This window comes from Globicephala melas, chromosome 1, assembly GCF_963455315.2.
Source record: "Globicephala melas chromosome 1, mGloMel1.2, whole genome shotgun sequence".
Lineage (NCBI taxonomy): Eukaryota > Metazoa > Chordata > Mammalia > Artiodactyla > Delphinidae > Globicephala > Globicephala melas.
This window is the reverse complement of record NC_083314.1, coordinates 104,709,129-104,725,995: the sequence shown is the minus strand read 5'-3', so window position 1 is coordinate 104,725,995 and position 16,867 is coordinate 104,709,129. Positions and strand designations below refer to the sequence as shown.

The window sequence follows — 16,867 nt, the reverse complement described above, 5'->3', positions numbered from 1 at the left end:
CTGTAAGACTCCTCTCATAAGTCTGAGCTCCATGCAGGACATCAAGCAAACCCTAATTTTCTTTGTCCTTCCCTTCCTGTCATGACATGCTCTAGGTATGCTGCAAATATGCTGAGGGAGATTGCCTGTGTGTTTAACTTTCTATGAAAACTATCTTTGGGGTCAGCAGTTGCCCCAGAAGTAAGGAAGCAGGTGACCCATGAAAACACTGTGCTCTGATGGACAGTGTTCCACGTGGGGCTGAGGCAGCTGCCCATTGGCTTCTCCTGTGTTCTTCTCATCCACAGCCTAGTGTCCGCTGTGGACGCCATGCTTACCACCGACGCTGGCCCATCATCTGTGATGGCAGCCAGGGTGGGGGCCGGGTGGGGGGCTGGTTCAAATGGAAGATAGAACTTTCACAATCCAAGTTCTCAACATTACCCTAAGTGCTTAAGAAATGGAAAGACTGTAGATTAGTTTCGACATTTCCCAAATTCATTTAGTGTGGGAAATGAAATTAAACCATTAAATAGCTCCTACCCCAAATCTGATCTTCCTCACGATGGAGAGCAGGTTTCTTCATGTCACTTCTCTTTATCTGCATCTGCTTCTGGAACAGAGTCATTGTCAGAGTGGCCACCTCTGAAGCCCATGCTTCATCCCCTTCCATCCCCTTCTAAGCAAGACACTGTGAATACGGTCCTCAGCTGTCGCTCCCCAGGTGTCTTTGTCTTAGACATTAGACTTGTTGGGAGAAGGTAGTGATTGTTGGCCAGAGACTAGAGAATGCATTCATAAAAATGTTTTTAAAAAAAAAGGAAGGCGGTGTGAGTCACAGTGGTCAAGGGAATAAAAGCCACTTTGATGCAGCGGCTGCGGATTCCATGTTCTGCTCAAAGCTAGAGTCTGACAGTGCTCTGTGCTGCCACTGCCTGAGTCTCATCTCTGACCCACTTCCACCCAGATGTGCGCCTCATCCACAATCTCAGATGTGCAAGAAATACTTTATCATGTCTCTCAACCTAATTTCTGTCTGTGAACTCCCATTCCACTGGATTGGCAGAAAGTTTAATCCATTATTCTCGGGCTGTCCCCCCATGGGGTTATATGAGGTGTCAGGTAGCCCCAGGCATCAGTACACACAGGTTGCCCTTGAGACATCCATCTTCCCATCTTCATGGCTCCTTCAAGCTCTGCTTGGGAAGCAGGAGTCTTTTGGAAGGCCACCTATGGCCCTGTCTGCCTAGATGTGCTAGTGGTAGGGTAACCAACCCTCCTGCTTTGTCTGGGACTGTTCTGGTTTTAGCAATGAAAGCCCCCCACGTCTCTGGAACCCCCTCACTTCCTGGCAAACTCAGACCCTAGGCGTGGGCACTCGCCTTTAGAGTCTTGCCACTGTTCCGTGCTCTGCTTAAAAAAAAGCAGAGCTGGATGCCTGGTCAGGACCCACAGATCTCTTCCCCCGCTTCTTTCCCCAGTGCAGGGGAGTCTCATTTTCTAATCCGGGGGTGGAGGAAGACCTGCACACCCACCTGTTGCTCCCAGACTCGGATCATATTGGGAAACCCCTTCCTTCACCTTCTCCACTGGTAGGAAGGGCCTGAAGAGCTTAAAATTTTAGAAATCAAAAGCCAGTAAGAATTGCAGACTGGGTGTCTTCTCCTGCACACCCCCCCAGCTCCCTCCCCTCACCTGGGGGAATGAGCCCTCCCAGTCCTGCGGGAATGAGGTGGGCAGAGAGGCAAGAAAGGAGGAAATACATGAGGGAAGCGAAACAGAAGTCAGGATAGCAAAGTGAACGATCACACACACACTGGGGATAGCTGGACAGTCCTCCTTCCGTTTGAGTCTCATCTCTATAGACATTTCAGAAACGAGGTCTGTGACAAATAGGAGAGGAAGTGACTAAGAATTTTGGCTCCGTTAGCATTCTTATCTAGGCAGGACTAGAAAGTTCCTAAAAGTTTCAGCAAGTGGATCCAGTCTTTGATGCTCTTCAAATGGTTTCATCTTCCCCCTCCTTTTGCCTTTTATAGAAGGCCTCAGCTGGCATAGGGGTGAGGCAGAGAGAAGCATTTGCTAGACTTGCATTCATCTAAGCAGTGAGACAGCTGAGGCCAGATGACTTCATGAGGATGAATCTCAGTGGGGGTGAGAAGGGCCCTCTGGGCCTGCTGGCCATGCCCACGTCTTGCCTCCATCAAGGCAGCAACAAAGGAACTTCCTGAGATGCAAGAACACGAGCCTGTCGGTCTGGCTCAGTGGCCCGTGCCCAGCCCCGAGCTTAGTAGAGGCACACCCTCCGTACGCGTCTGTGGATGGAAGGATGAGCCCCTACTTTCTCAGCCCAGCCCTGCTTCGTGCGGCCTTCACAGAGCCTGGAGCATCTGCTAAGAGTAGCAGGGAGACAATAAAGAAAAAGGAAATACAAGCTCAAAGAGCTGCCCTTTCTTGTTGGAGCTGCCCTAACAACACCTAAGACTGACTGCAAGAAAAGCTGCTTTCCAGGCAGAAGTGCCAGTGGATAGAGAAGGCCAGAGTGGAAGGGCTGATAGTCTACGGAGCTTCAGAAAGAAGAGTTCTGTTGTTACAGCCAGTGTCTTTAAATACATGCTTTTTTCTTATAAGAGTTTTCATTGCATGCTGAGCTAAGCCATGCACAAAGCAGTAATTACTCCCAGCAGCCTGCGACCTTTAGTCGACTACCAGGCTCTCTGTCAGCAGGCCTTTCTCGTGCAGCCTAACAGGTCGGCCGTTGCTTCACCAGCCCCACACCCATCAACAGTGTGTTCATGGAGGGACACACACCTGACTTCAAAAGTTATTCCCCCGGATGTGCAATACACGAAAACATGTAAACATTCCCGCTGCTGCCCTCCATCTCCCTCTTGCCGTTTCTGCGGGGTGAGCTTCAAATGAGAGATATTTGGCATTCTCTCAACTAAAGAACCAACCTCCTCAGGTCTGTGAATAACATGGCCATTTATTGAGTTTTGCGGGTCTGCCAGGAACCCTGGTACACATTTTACACATGCGGTCTAAGTTCGTCCTCTCAAGGACTCTGTGTGTTAAGTGGGTATTACCCCCGCTGTACAAAGGAGGAAGCTGAGGCCCGGAGGCTGAAGAGTTTATCTAGAACGCTGGCTGCTCTGTGGGGATCCGTATGACGCCAGGTCTGTAGCCTTAATGGCTTCATTGTGCTGCCCGCAGTTCCTTGTCAAGAGTAAGAGTAAGGAGGAGAGGAAGCCAATGGTCATCACTCACAGGGGACAGCCCGTCCATTTAGTCTTCTTTCTAATAAAGCCTAAGATCAAAATACAGTACGAAAAAAAAAATAAAAATAAAATTGAAAAAAAGAAGAAAAAAAATACAGTACGCACATTTCCCATCCTCTGCGCTTTCTGTTTCACAGGCTGCAACTTTAATTTTGCCTTGTGGACGCCCAGGCCTCCCTTCGCCTCTCTCATTTCCTCCGCTGATTATACCCAGGTCGGATGAGGTTGACGCAGGGAGAGCCCTCTGTGGGCCTGTGGGGAGGCAGGCGGCACTTGCTGTGCAGCCCCGTATCCAGGATCTGCTCATCACTAAGCATCACATCCTTGTCCCGGTGGGTTTTCACTGGGAGGGCAGAACTCTGCTAGCACGTCAATGATGGCCAAGTTCAGCAAAATGCAGTGGCCTCCTTGGCTTTTTCTGGATTTGGGGGAGGAAGGGGCGTGGCTGTGAATATCTGATTCATGTCCATCTTGGTTACCTCTGTCTGGTCACTTAGCCTGTTGAGACTTCCGTTTCCTCATCAGTAAAATGAGAGGGTTTTCCTGGGTGACGTCTGGGGTAGCCTTTTAATCCTAACATTCTACGGAAGGAACAAATGTACCAGTGAATTGAATTTGGCTTTGCATGAAGAAGTATTATTTGGAGGCCATTCTTGGTTTGCCACAGCATCTTCCTGTAGCCATTCAATGAGCACGAGCCTCACAGGGAGGGCGTCTTGGCCAAGGAATCCCACCCCGCCACCACGTCCTGCAGGAGAGTGTCAGAGCAGCTGGCACAGAGCAGGAATGTAAGGCGGCAGGCACAGTAGCTGTGCTGGGTACACTCCATTAAGTAACTAAAGCCGTCGCCACAGAAGAGGCTGTAGATGTTCAAAGCCTGACAAAGTCAGAATAATAACGAAACGCACTAAGTTCGGGACGCGGGAGAAAGCGTAAGACAACTCATCTTTCACCATCCATGCTGCTGAAACTTAAGCCACAGTGTTAAAAAAAAAAAAAACAAAATAAGCACTCTAACCTCTTAATGTTTTTCATAATAATTTTATAAAGTTTTCTTTAGAAACCTAGGTCTTGTGTGTGAAGATACATGTGTCTGACATTCAAATATTCCTTCAGTTTCAGTTTCCTTTGCTGAAGTCAAATTCACATTCGTGCTTTTACTTAAACTGTACTTTTTGTTTCCATTTTTATAACTGTTGCTTGCCTGCCCATACTTCCTCTCTCTGTCTGTCTCCCTTCTGTGTATCTTTGCAGGGAAACATTGGGGTGAGGTCCATGTGATGTGAGGGGTGGGATCAGAGCGATTTTCTTACTTTCTTCTTTGTCTCCATGTTGCTTGATTTTCTTTAATGATGAGCATGAAAATGCTAAAGCCATTATTCTAAAAAATAAGCAAAAAGGAAATACATTTAAAAGGCGCAAACAGGACAGCACTGCTGAGCACCCGGCTTTACAGTGCCTCCACCCCACCTGGTCCCAACCCCGAGGGGCCGGCAGATTCCCCCACTCGCCGTCTCGCCGGACTTTTGCAACTGGTGAGCGGTGAGCTCTTGGACTGATCCAAGCAGCGAGCGCCAGGTCTGGAGGCTGTGCCCTACCTCCCTCAGCATGTGTTTGTGATAAAAACAGGGCTGAGATGAAACTAGCTTGTGACGGTTCCTGCAGGTTTCACCAGAAAAGACCCTTGGATGTACGGGGATCACTCTGGCCTCAGATTTCACTGTATTACTTTTGGTTCTGAGGAAAGGCTGAATACCAGTGTTATTTATTCATCATCCAGTTTCTCAGGTTTGTTTTCGTAGTTCCTGTTTTATTTTGAGTTAATAAATATCAGAATTTTGTTAGGAAGCCATTCCAGAAATAAAGCTGGCTTTTCACGGCATGGCTTTTGGCAAATGCCTTCTCTCCTGTACGGAGGGAAACTGTTTACCTTTTTGAAGAGTCAGCAGAAGCTCGGGTTCACAGTTCTGCCACCAAAAGAAGGGCCCGCTTCAGTTTCGTGGGAGGACGAATGGCTGCCCTTCGCTGATGAAGGATACAGGGTAGACTGGGCTGGCTTCCGGCTTGAGTTAAGGAGGAAAAATGTTCTTTCTGTGTAAAAGCTGCAATTAACATTCTTGGACAACTCTCAAAGTAAAGAGATAATCCAACTTTTCTGTTACCTAAAAGTACACTTAAATCTCTTTCATTTCTCTTCAAAGATTAGAATTTTCTGTCAAATAGGAATAATATACCCATGGTGGTTATTTCACTGAGTCGTGGTGAGGAGCAGATTAAGTAAGACAATAGCAGGAGGGTGCCTAGTCCACTTTGAAGTACCGCACAGACGTGTAGCATCTTTAGCTAGAACCTGAGGGCTCGTGTAAGTGCGAAGTGACATTACCTAGTGGAAGCCATTCAGCCAGTCTTTGGAGGCAATGTGATTGGAACCCAGCCTCTTTCTACTAAACCATCCTGCTGCATCCTTGGCTCTTTTTAATGACACGTCTCCTAAGAGCACCACTTTATTATTTTGAACCTTTTGGAAGGAAAAGCACAGAGTGCAGCTCAAAGTAAATGTTTTCCTGATGGGCCTGAATGAGTCAGAGGTCCATTTCTTGTAAGTGATGCAACTTCCATCGCATGCGTGTGCCGGGGGTGTGCTACCCAACCTCTCTGCACCCCGGTTTCTGCAGCTACCTCATCGTCCAGTTGTGGTTGTTAACAGGACTAAATGCATTCAGGGGGATATAGAATAGGGCCTGGCACGTAGTCTGCACTCCGTGTTTCTTGCCATTATTAGTTACTATTATTATTTATTTACACACAGAAGTTGCACACCTGCCTACTGATAGTGAAAGTGAAAAAAAGGCCACAGGGACAAATTAGGAAGCTACTGCCAGGTCTGTGGCAAGCCATTCGGGACATATCACTAAGGCATCTCTTGAAGTGGGGTGGAAGGGAGCAGAGCACCTGGAAAGAGTTACAATTCCTAGTACTCTTTTTTTAAAAAATTTACTATTTTATTTTTGGCTGCGTTGGGTCTTTGTTGCTGCAAGCGGGTTTTCTCTAGTTGTGGTGAGTGGGGGCTACTCTTCGTTGTGGTGCGCGGGCTTCTCATTGTGGTGGCTTCTCTTGTGGAGCACGGGCTCTAGGCGTGTGGGCTTCAGTAGTTGTGGCACGTGGCTCAGTACCTGTGGCTCGTGGGCTCTAGAGCACAGGCTCAGTAGTTGTGGCGCACGGGCTTAGTTGCTCCGTGACATATGGGATCTTCCCGGACCAGCGATCGAACCTGTGTTCCCTGCATTGGCAGGTGGATTCTTAACCACTGCGCCACCAGGGAAGTCCCACAATTCCTAGTACTCTTATTTTCTCCCCACAGAAGAGCTCATTTTCTTTGGGCCTGGCCCCTGGCTTATGACTGCTAATGACTCCAACACACTCAATGTTTGAGTGGTCACAGGGCATTTATGTGCAACTCAAGCAGAGCCCAGGAGGCACAGTGGAAGTGCCTTGGGGGGCTCCCCAAGGGCTTTGGTGAGAATGAGCTTTGGGAGGTGCAGGGCTTTGTAGCTCAGCGTTAGACAGTAATGAGAGATCTGCCCTGAACCTTCACAGGACAGCCTTGGGAGAGCTTCCAGAAGCACAGGCTGAACCTTCCTGTCACTCCCCTTGCTCCACAGCATGGCGTTTCAGCCCCGCCGAGATCTGGGTCTGGAGGAGTCCCACCACAATTCTCTGCTTGACCCCTGAGTCTCAGTCCACCGCATTCTGCTGCTGCCTTGGCCCCATCTGCCCCACGTTCCCTGCAGGGGCCCGGCCTAATGCCACTAATGTGACGTCTTCTACCCCCTCCCCTCCCCCATGCGCTCTCCTCTCCCTCACCACAGGCTGGGCTTCCACTCCACATTGCTGTCTCACCTGAGCTTGAGTTGTAGTTCATTGTTCACGAATCCTCCCAGCCACACAAGACCTCCACCCACCCTCCCCTGCAGCTTGTGACAGACCTTGGTGGACAGTGCATGCGAATCTGAAAGCAAAGCTACCTGTGCGTGCAGGGAGTCCTCAGTCCCAGGCAAAGGAATGAGAATGCAACCTAGTGTTGAGGTGCTTCCATAGTCAAGCGGGGAATCCTTCCCTGTATCGATTTTGTGTTTTCACGGGTTCAGTCTCAGGCATAGATGTGTCCACTTGCTTGGTGATGCTAAACAGACACACTGAATTTTGTCTGGTAATAAAAGCCTGGTACCTCTACCTCCTTTTCTCTTGCTTCAGAATCTCCTGATTAACCTTCACAACCAACAAAACGTGTTCCCTCTTCCTTATATCTATCCTTTCCACATATTGTGAGGGTCTGCAGATTGCCTTAGCGTTCTGTCATGCCAGGCAAATGCAAATGCTCCAATCCAGGACTTACAACACTGAACATTTACTGCAGTCCATCTTCCAGCTGCCTGGCAAGGAAGCACTTCTCCTCAGAATAAGTATAAATTAGCTAATGCTGAAACTGCAGAAATTCGCACTCCATATCCTGTGTCATGAGCAATTCTTCCCTCCTCCAGTTCTTCATTCAGACATTAATTCTAGGTCTCTCTGCGGCAATCAGGGTTGAACCTGTGGTCAAATACTAGTGGTGTAGTAGCTGCAGGAAGGCGTATATATAATTTCCCTGTCAGAGTGGTTTTAATGCCGTCTTTCACTGGGCATGATACGTTAAAGAAAAGATAAATGGTTATGGGCCCCCAAGATCTGTGGAGTCAACACATGCATGGGAAAGTACTATTTTAACCTTTAATCATTTTAGCCAGGGAGCAAAATCTATTTTTATTGCTTATAAGCAGTTGTGCTAAACTGACTATGAGGTTACGATCTGTAGGTAAAGGAAGTCCCGCAGAAACTCTGTTCCCAGCCTGAATCAGGAAGAACACCAAGAACCTCAGTTCAGAGGGCAGAAGTGGGGCCGTGGGGGGCTGGGGACAGAGCCCGAATGCAAAGAAAGAGGCTGAGTGGCATGGGGTATTGCTGTGGAGCAAGACCACGTGGGGGCCTGGGACGTGGTCTGGGAAGCAGGTCCTGCCCCTCCTGGGTCCCTGAGAATGTGAGGGATTAAAGTCTACAGATGAAGAAACCACGGGTCCTTTCCGCACCTCCTCCGCGCTTAAAGAATGGCCTCTGTGTTTCCCAGTAGTAAATGAGTTCATCATTGGTGAGGTCTGGAGGAGAATAGCCACCCTTTATTACATGCTTTCTATGTGCCTGCGCTTTGCTAACTGCTTTATAGGGAATGTGTTCTTTAATCCTCCCAACAACCCTTTGCAGTAGGTGCTATAACTCACTTTACAGATCAGGACACTGAAGTCTGAGAGGGGTTAAATCATTTGCCCAAGACCGACAGTCAGTTGGTGGTAAGAACTAGGATTTGAGGGACTTCCCTGGTGGCGCAGTGGTTAAGAATCCGCCTGCCAATGCAGGGGACATGGGTTCGAGCCCTGGTCCAGGAAGATCCCACATGCCAGAGCAACTAAGCCTGTACGCCACAAATACTGAGCCTGCGCTTTAGAGCCTGCGAGCCACAACTACTGAGCCCACGTGCTGCAACTACTGAAGCCCACGCACCTAGAGCCCATGCTCCACAACGAGAAGCCACGACAATAAGAAGCCCACGTATCACAACGAAGAGCCCCTGCTCACCGCAACTAGAGAAAGCCTGCGCACAGCAACAAAGACCCAACGCAGCCAAAAAAAAAAAAAAGAACGAGGATTGGAACCCAGAGACTGGCTACAGGGCCTGTGCTTACCTTAACCACCATGCTTTTAAATAGCCTTTTGTTCTAATTAAAGTTGCTAGTGTCATGTCCATAAAGTTAGAATGAAAAAACAAAAGTTCCCTGATTTTCCAGAGCACCTGGGACAATGCCTTTGACCTTGGTTTCCAGTCTGTACCTACCCACCCTGCACATGTGTCTTCAGGATGATGAGCTGGTAGTCAGGGCTCTGAGAACCTTAGATGATCAAAGATGCTTGATCAAATTATGAGCAATGAGTTTCCACGTCCCCACTCAAGACTTAAGTCCACCAACAGCCAGTTTGGGATATTAAAAGCAATTTCACATGCATTCTACATAAGTCAGAAATCAAAACTTCTTGTGGAATACCATTAAGGCATTTCTTTTTTTTTTTTTTTCTTCTTTTTTGCGGTACGTGGGCCTCTCACTGCTGTGGCCTCTCCTGTTGCGGAGTACAGCCTCCGGACGCGCAGGCTCAGCGGCCATGGCTCACGGGCTCAGCCACTCTACGGCATGTGGGATCTTCCCGGATCGGGGCACGAACCCGTGTCCCCTGACATCGGCAGGCGGACTCTCAACCACTGCACCACCAGGGAAGCCCCATTAAGGCATTTCCGCAGGGACCTCATCTGACATCTGACTGAGAATATCCCCTCTGAGGCAAGCAGGGTACCCTGTGTGGGGAGGTGAATACCAGCCTTTCATCTTTAAGAGTCAAATATTCCTCTCTAGTTGGCCTTGGGGAAGAGGGGGTTACCAAGAGAGGGTCAGTTAATTCCACGGCCTTAGTCTCCTTCTCCTCTGTAACTCACCTTGCTTAAGACCTGCATCACTGGGGCTAAATTACTGCAGTAGACTCCAAATTGGTTTCTTTACAATGTTTTTGAATGAGTGTATGAAAGGATTACTTTTATATCATGAGATAAAACTTTCATCCTTTAAGCCAAAAGGCAAGGCAAAACCCAAGCAGGTAGCATTCCAGTGTATTTTCCCAGGGAAGTTATAAATTGTAAACTGCAGTGCAAGTAGCATTTTAAAGATTTCAAGGGAAATGTAAGAAATAGATGGTTTTGAAATTATCGTATAGTTATAAGGAAAAGGTATATTGGAAAAATTACCAAAGAAATCTTCTTATATGAACACATACACCCACTTGTCCTCTTTGACTTAGTAATCTCATTTCTGGAAATTTATCCTTAAGAAATTATCCAAAATGAGGAAATTAAGATGTTCATTGCATAGTTATTTATAATAGCAAAATATTTGAAATAGTCTAAATATGCCCTAGCTACACACACACACACACACACACCCCTGATAAAATATGTATTTATTAAAAATTAAAATTATAAATAAGCCATGGAGCAACATGAAAATGCTTATTTTCTATATAAAGGAAAATAAGTCAGATATATAACAATGACACTGAACCATTCAAATTGTATATCTTTTCATTTCTAGAATTTCTATTCCGTTTGTTTTCTACACTGCCTCTTCATTTTTTACACCATGCTGTTCATTCTTTATGGTCACTCTTCCTTCTATTATCTCCTTAACATCTTAAACATACTTCCTTGAATGCTTTATTTCAGATTGTTCTCAAGGTGCAGATTCTTTTGTTTGACGTGCTGTTCATTTCCTTGAGTCACCTGTACATTTTTCCTGTGAAGGCTTCTTCATCTTCCTCAAGGATGGTTGTCTGTGGGCCTCCACCATTCCCTGGCCTGGGCGGATGTGGTTTTGCTCTGCCTATGGCCAGACCCTAGTAATTTCAATGGTCCTAGGCAGATGTTGCATTTCTATACCACTTTCCTGGAATGGCTGATTGAGTTTGAATATAAATTCTGTATTTATGCAGACAGCTCAGTTGCCTGGCATGGGCCTGAGCATTGTTTCTTAGCCCCAAGGTGTTAAATCCCCAGCCCCTCACTCCTAAAGCCTTTACTGATTCCCTGCCCATTGAGTCTTTGGGTTCAGCGCTCACCATTAGCTAGGGTCTGCTTTGTTTCTAGCGCCTAAACTTCTTTTCCTCCCCTCAAACTCTGCTGTGCATTAAGATAGTTATGCTTTACGCATCATTTCCATGTGTTTGTAGCGGTGATGCTCAATCCACCATACTGACCAGAAATACTTATTTATCTTTTCCATTTATTACAATTATATGAAAATATATGTGTATATATTCCAGAGACTGGAAGGGACTTTGAAAATGAAATGACCTGTTACGGGTAGAGATAGTGGGTTAATAGTAACTATTTTTCTCTATTTTGAAAATATTCTGCATTGGCATTATATTGTCTTCACAACAGTAAGACTCATCATCTTTCTCACTATTGTCTTTTGTTTCAGAATGCATACACTACAACTGCCATTAATGGGACAGATTTTTGTACATCAGCAAAAGATGCACTCAAACTCTTATCCAAGAATTCAAGTCATTTTACATCTGTTAACTGCTTTGGAGACTTCGTAATTTTTCTAGGAAAGGTGAGATGTCTTCACTAAAATAATAAAGGAACTTGGGATTCAAAAATTAAGCCAGGGTTTCCCTGGTGGCGCAGTGGTTGAGAGTCCGCCTGCCGATGCAGGGGACATGGGTTCGTGCCCTGGTCCGGGAAGATCCCACATGCCGCGGAGCGGCTGGGCCCGTGAGCCATGGCCACTGAGCCTGCGCGTCCGGAGCCTGTGCTCCACAACGGGAGAGGCCACAACAGTGAGAGGCCCGTATACCGCAAAAAAAAAAAAAAAAAATTAAGCCATACAACAAGACCGTGAAGGAGAACTACTCTTTCCCAAGTGCTTACTCTGTGGTAGATGCTATGCCTTATCCTCTCATTTAATCCTCAATCCTGTGAAGTAACCCCGTTTCGCAGATGAGGAAACTAAGGTTTAATAACTTGTCCAGGATCCCACGATAGGTAGAGCTAGGATTCGAATCCTAGTCTTACTCTTAGCTATGATCATTTCTTTCTACCATTCTGAATCCTGCTTTCTCATATCTAAAATGAAAATGCTACTAACCTCAGAAAATGAATGTTTAATAGGGGTTGTTTGTCATAACAATATATGGAAATAGTATTGCAACCTGATGATTTTAAGAGCATTGAATCCATAAATATAAAGATAGAATGGTTAATGTCCCAAATGGAGCCAGTTACATTTCTGCTGTCATCTTTTTCCAAGGAGTTGTATGTAGTCTTGTGAAAACCTCATTTTTCCTATCTGTGAACTAAAGATAACACATCCCCTTTCTGGGTTACAGGGAAGAATCCCTAAAAGAGTGATGAAAGTGGTGCTGCAGCCCCTACTTGACCATGCCTCAAGTTGAAGATTCTTTATACTGTACTAGCGTGTCTCTTTCCATGTCACCCACTGGGCTTAATTCTACGCACCTGTTTGGTCCTATTTCCAGTTGACTGCCCTTCAAATTCTTGACCACAGATGTCCTGACCCTCCCTCCACATCTTCCCTCTTCTAAGCTAGACATCCTTGCTTCTTCCAGCCAGTCCTCCACATAGGACACGAATGCCAGGGACATTCGTGGTGCCCTAAAATGAGCAAGATATCAGGCTCCAGTTGTGCCAGTGCCAAATATGGGGACCCTGGGCTCCTTGTTAGCATTTTGTGTTTCTGTGGCATTTGGTGTATATCTCTGGTGCGTTACTGTCTTGGTTAGCTGTCAGTAACAAGTTAGAACATGCATGGACTTCACAGGTGTGTGTTAATTGCACATATATTTTAAGGCACAGCTGGGCCCCAGAGACTTTTCATGGGACAGTAGCTCTAGAAGAACAAACTGATTACGCCTTTCAAAACAGCCCAATAATCTAAGTTGTAGTTGTATCTAAGTGGTATTGTTTACATTAGCTTGGTAGGATTGTGGATGATATATTTTGTAATAACTACTTCCCAGAATTTTTGGAAGGAGGTTTCATTTTTTCTTTTTTTATAAAGTTATTTATTTATTTATGGCTGCAGTGGGTCTTCCTTGCTGCGTGCGGGCTTTCTCTAGTTGCGGTGAGCGGGAGCTACTCTTCTATAACAGACTTGTATTTTATTTTAGGCAGTAATTCATTTTCCTATATTTCCCAAAAGGAACGCATAATTGCTGATTTTTTTTTTTTTGAATGAAGTGGCATGCAGACATTCGCGTCCATCTTTATGGATATCCAAGTGCAGTGCGGGCTCCAGAGGGGCTCCAATTTGTCTGTTAAACAGTTAGGTACATCATGGCCTGTAATCATATTCCTGGAAATATAGTAATTACATATAGCAAAAGCCTATTATCCTATTAGCTCCCTACACCAGCATTGGAAAGCCCATCCACTTTAATCCCCAGGGTAAAAGTACTCACATATTAAACTACGGTATATCCACTCAGTGGGTTGTTGTTCTGTTGTTTTTAAAAATAGCATTTATAGGGCTTCCCTGGTGGCGCAGTGGTTGAGAGTCCACCTGCCGATGCAGGGGACGCGGGTTCGTGCCCTGGTCCGGGAAGATCCCATATGCCGCAGAGCGGCTGGGCCCGTGAGCCATGGCCGCTGAGCCTGCGCGTCCGGAGCCTGTGCTCTGCAACGGGAGAGGCCACAGCAGTGAGAGGCCCGCGTACCGCAAAAATAAATAAAAATTAATTAAAAAATAGCATTTATAAAAAAAATTTTTTTTAATGAAGATGCTTTTTGTAGCATTTAGTGAAAAAAACACTAAAAATTTTGTGAGGTACCATTACATCTGCATAAATACAAAAACTGGGCACAGATAAAATGAAAGTATTTATACTCTTCTCATCCTCCAAATTAGCTGGGTTTTCTTTTGGTATCATAGCTTTTCATTTTTCTTCTTCCTATTTCATTGTACCCAATTTTCTGACAAGCACTCTTTACAGTAAGGCACATACACTCCCACACATGCACATACGTGAAAACTATTGCTTATACCTGACAAATGTCTTTTCTAAAATATCCTAACCAACCAACTTATAAACATTTTCAACAAACTCTTGTTCTGGACAGGTGCTAGTGGTGTGTTTCACAGTTTTTGGAGGACTGATGGCATTTAACTACCACCGTGTGCTCCAGGTGTGGGCAATCCCACTACTATTGGTTGCTTTTTTTGCCTACTTAGTAGCCCATAGTTTTTTATCTATGTTTGAAACTGTGCTGGATGCACTTTTCCTGTGTTTTGCTGTTGATCTGGAAACAAATGATGGATCATCAGAAAAGCCCTACTTTATGGACCAAGAGTTTTTGGTAAGTAAACATCTCATTTCCTGTTTTAGACTCCATCCTCACAATCTCAAAAGCGTTGAAGACTCACACATAAAGGAGGCTGGTTCCCGGCTTATTTTCTCTTCCGGAGGCCCACATGACCCCAATGTCCTGAGAGTGAGATTTGGGCCGTATTTTCTGAGGTTGACCCCACCTCCCTTATTGAAACCTTCTCCCTGGAAAGAAGTGAAACTGAGCCATTATCACTAAGCAAATGACCCAGGGTAGGAGCGTCTGGGTGGAGTAGCAGTGCAAGTCTCCTTTGGTGCTAATGGCTTGGTCTGGCCTTTTGGATGGTCTGGAGGTTTCACAGTTGATCTTTTTCTAAGGCATTTTTGCATCCCCAAGCATCGTTGTATTTTAGGGAACACCCACTCCAGTGTAGACCAATCACCTTCAGCGCCAGTATGACAGATCTGCGATTCTGAGGCCCTTTATTAACCACAGCACACAATGTTGAGAAATGTCACACCCTCATTAGAGCCCCCATACTGCTATCTGGAAATAGCAGGCAGCTGTTTCCAACAGCTTTTGCAACACAGTTGTTGCTGATTTGCCTTATCCTGTGTAGACAGGCATATTTTAACAGCTGAATGAAGTCTCTCGTCTCTTTCTGTTGTCTGGGTCAAGTGACATTTTAACAATTTTCTTTCATTCTATTACCCTAAAACATAGGCCCTTTTGCTTTTAAACAGAGCATGCAAAGCACTCCTTAGTCCGGTCAGGCACTGAAGTTTAACAGGCACTTCTACAGTTTTATAATCAAGTGTATCCTCATTCTTCTCCAAATAAAACATAAAAATACAGTAGCACTTTAACATATTTGGTATGTACTCCAAAGAAAATACTTCTGATGGTGGTAGGAAGCTAACTAGGTCTTCTTTCTCCAATTTACACTTTTCTGATTAAAAGCCGACTTTGAAATCTACCCACCCCCCCTAAGATATTTTAGTTCAACAGGGAAAACTTTAAGGATTAAATTCCCCGAAATGATATGGCCAAGTATATGATTGCCAATCCGTGCAGATACAGAACACTGGTCTAACTCATTCTTTTGTTTTTCAGAGTTTTATAAAAAGGATCAACAAATCAAATAATGCAAGGGCACAGAGAGACGAGAACTCATTAACGAATGAAGAGGGAACAGAACTCCGGCCTCTGTAAGATAAGCGCGCCCATCAGGTATTTGTACCTGGAAAAAGTTTCCTTCTCCTAAGAGCCGTGCGCAGAATAAACGATAGGGCCCAACGTGGACCCTATTCTTCCTGTTTTTGTCCCCACTATTTGACCACATTACAATACTAGAACCATAAAAGTATACAACCTTTTTTGTACCAACAGGGACTGAAAAACCTTTTAACAACATGTTTATGTGGTCAATTAAAAAGCACATTATGTAAAAACTAATTTGAAGGACAGTTCCTCACTCACGACCAGTAAACCTTAGCAAAAATCTCTGGAATGTTGCCCTAGTACAGAGGACTTTTCCCTACTCTTCCACTCCTGGAAATGTGCTAAATATGTTATAGCTTTTCAAAGTACAATTCTTAGATTTAGGGACAGTTAAAACCGAAAGTGTAAAAGGAACTACCACCTGATGGGCGTGGTATAGAACGGGCAGAAGATTAACCAGATGTGAGGAGTTAAATTTTGTTAAAAGTACAAGGCTAAGTCTTACAAATTAGCAAACGTTCTGCAGAAGCGGGTTTTCAACCACAGCCCCACCTGACATTGCCCGGAGGAAGGTTTAAAGTCCTTCTGCCTGGACCCCATTCCCAGATTTAGATTCAGTGGTGGGTCAGAGGAAAGGGCCACGGTGGGCGTGCACTGGCGGCTTTTCCTTTTTAAAGCTTTAAACAAATAGGAACATCTAACGTGTTGATTGGCAGCCTCGTTTCAACTAGATAACAGGTAAACTGAATTACTAACTCTCCTAACAGGACGCCCAATCTGGCTTATTTGGCAGGGCAAGCAGTGCAATATAAGGTTTCCCTAAACGCCTCTTCCTGGAGGGCAGGAAACAGCATGCTAGCTCAGGTCTCCTTTAACAATGCAAATTACAACTTTCCTCTTAAACAAGACTATTAGTTGAGCTCTGACAGTCTCCTTTAGGAAAAGGATTTACGACAGAGCAGTTTCTCCGAGGCATTAACCTTAGTCACTGCAGCACGATGAGCAAGTCAACTGTGCTTTTGTGGGTTCATCAAACACCCCTATGTCCTCATTATCTGCCTCAGCAAAAAACAAGCAGGCACATTTCACCCCCAAGGCCTAATAGAACCAGTGCTATCAGAGGAAATCACTTGGCTGAGAAAATGTCAAAAAGTGTGTTAGCGATTGAATTTTTTATCATTACAACACTTAGCTGTTTGACCTCCTCTAGATCATAACTGAAGGTTAGGTTTTGCTAACACTTCCTACTATAAATCCTAGTTCATTATCAAACAGCGTGTCCTATTCCTGATCCAGTATGTTTCTTAATATTTATTCACGCTAGAATATGAATATAAAATCGCTCCACCCCATCCCCACCAATGTTCCCCAAGATGATTTTCAGATTATTCCAAGTTGGATTTAG

General features: G+C 45.3%; 1 protein-coding gene across 4 annotated transcripts in view; it reads left to right on the top strand.

Moving 5' to 3' along the window:
* The window catches only part of SLC44A3 (solute carrier family 44 member 3), a 94,922-nt gene that overhangs the window by 67,418 nt on the left and 10,637 nt on the right, over positions 1–16,867 (top strand). For 2 of the 4 annotated variants that reach the window (XM_030868722.3, XM_030868720.3), the window contains exons 13-15: positions 11,372–11,509; positions 14,035–14,271; positions 15,355–15,541. In XM_030868722.3, coding sequence (XP_030724582.1) covers positions 11,372–11,509; positions 14,035–14,271; positions 15,355–15,453 — 474 coding nt within the window. In that variant the 3' untranslated portion in view covers positions 15,454–15,541. Of the gene's footprint in view, positions 1–11,371; positions 11,510–14,034; positions 14,272–15,354; positions 15,542–16,867 lie in introns of those variants that run through there. The other 2 variants (XM_030868721.3, XM_060302575.2) reach the window with 2 other exon arrangements.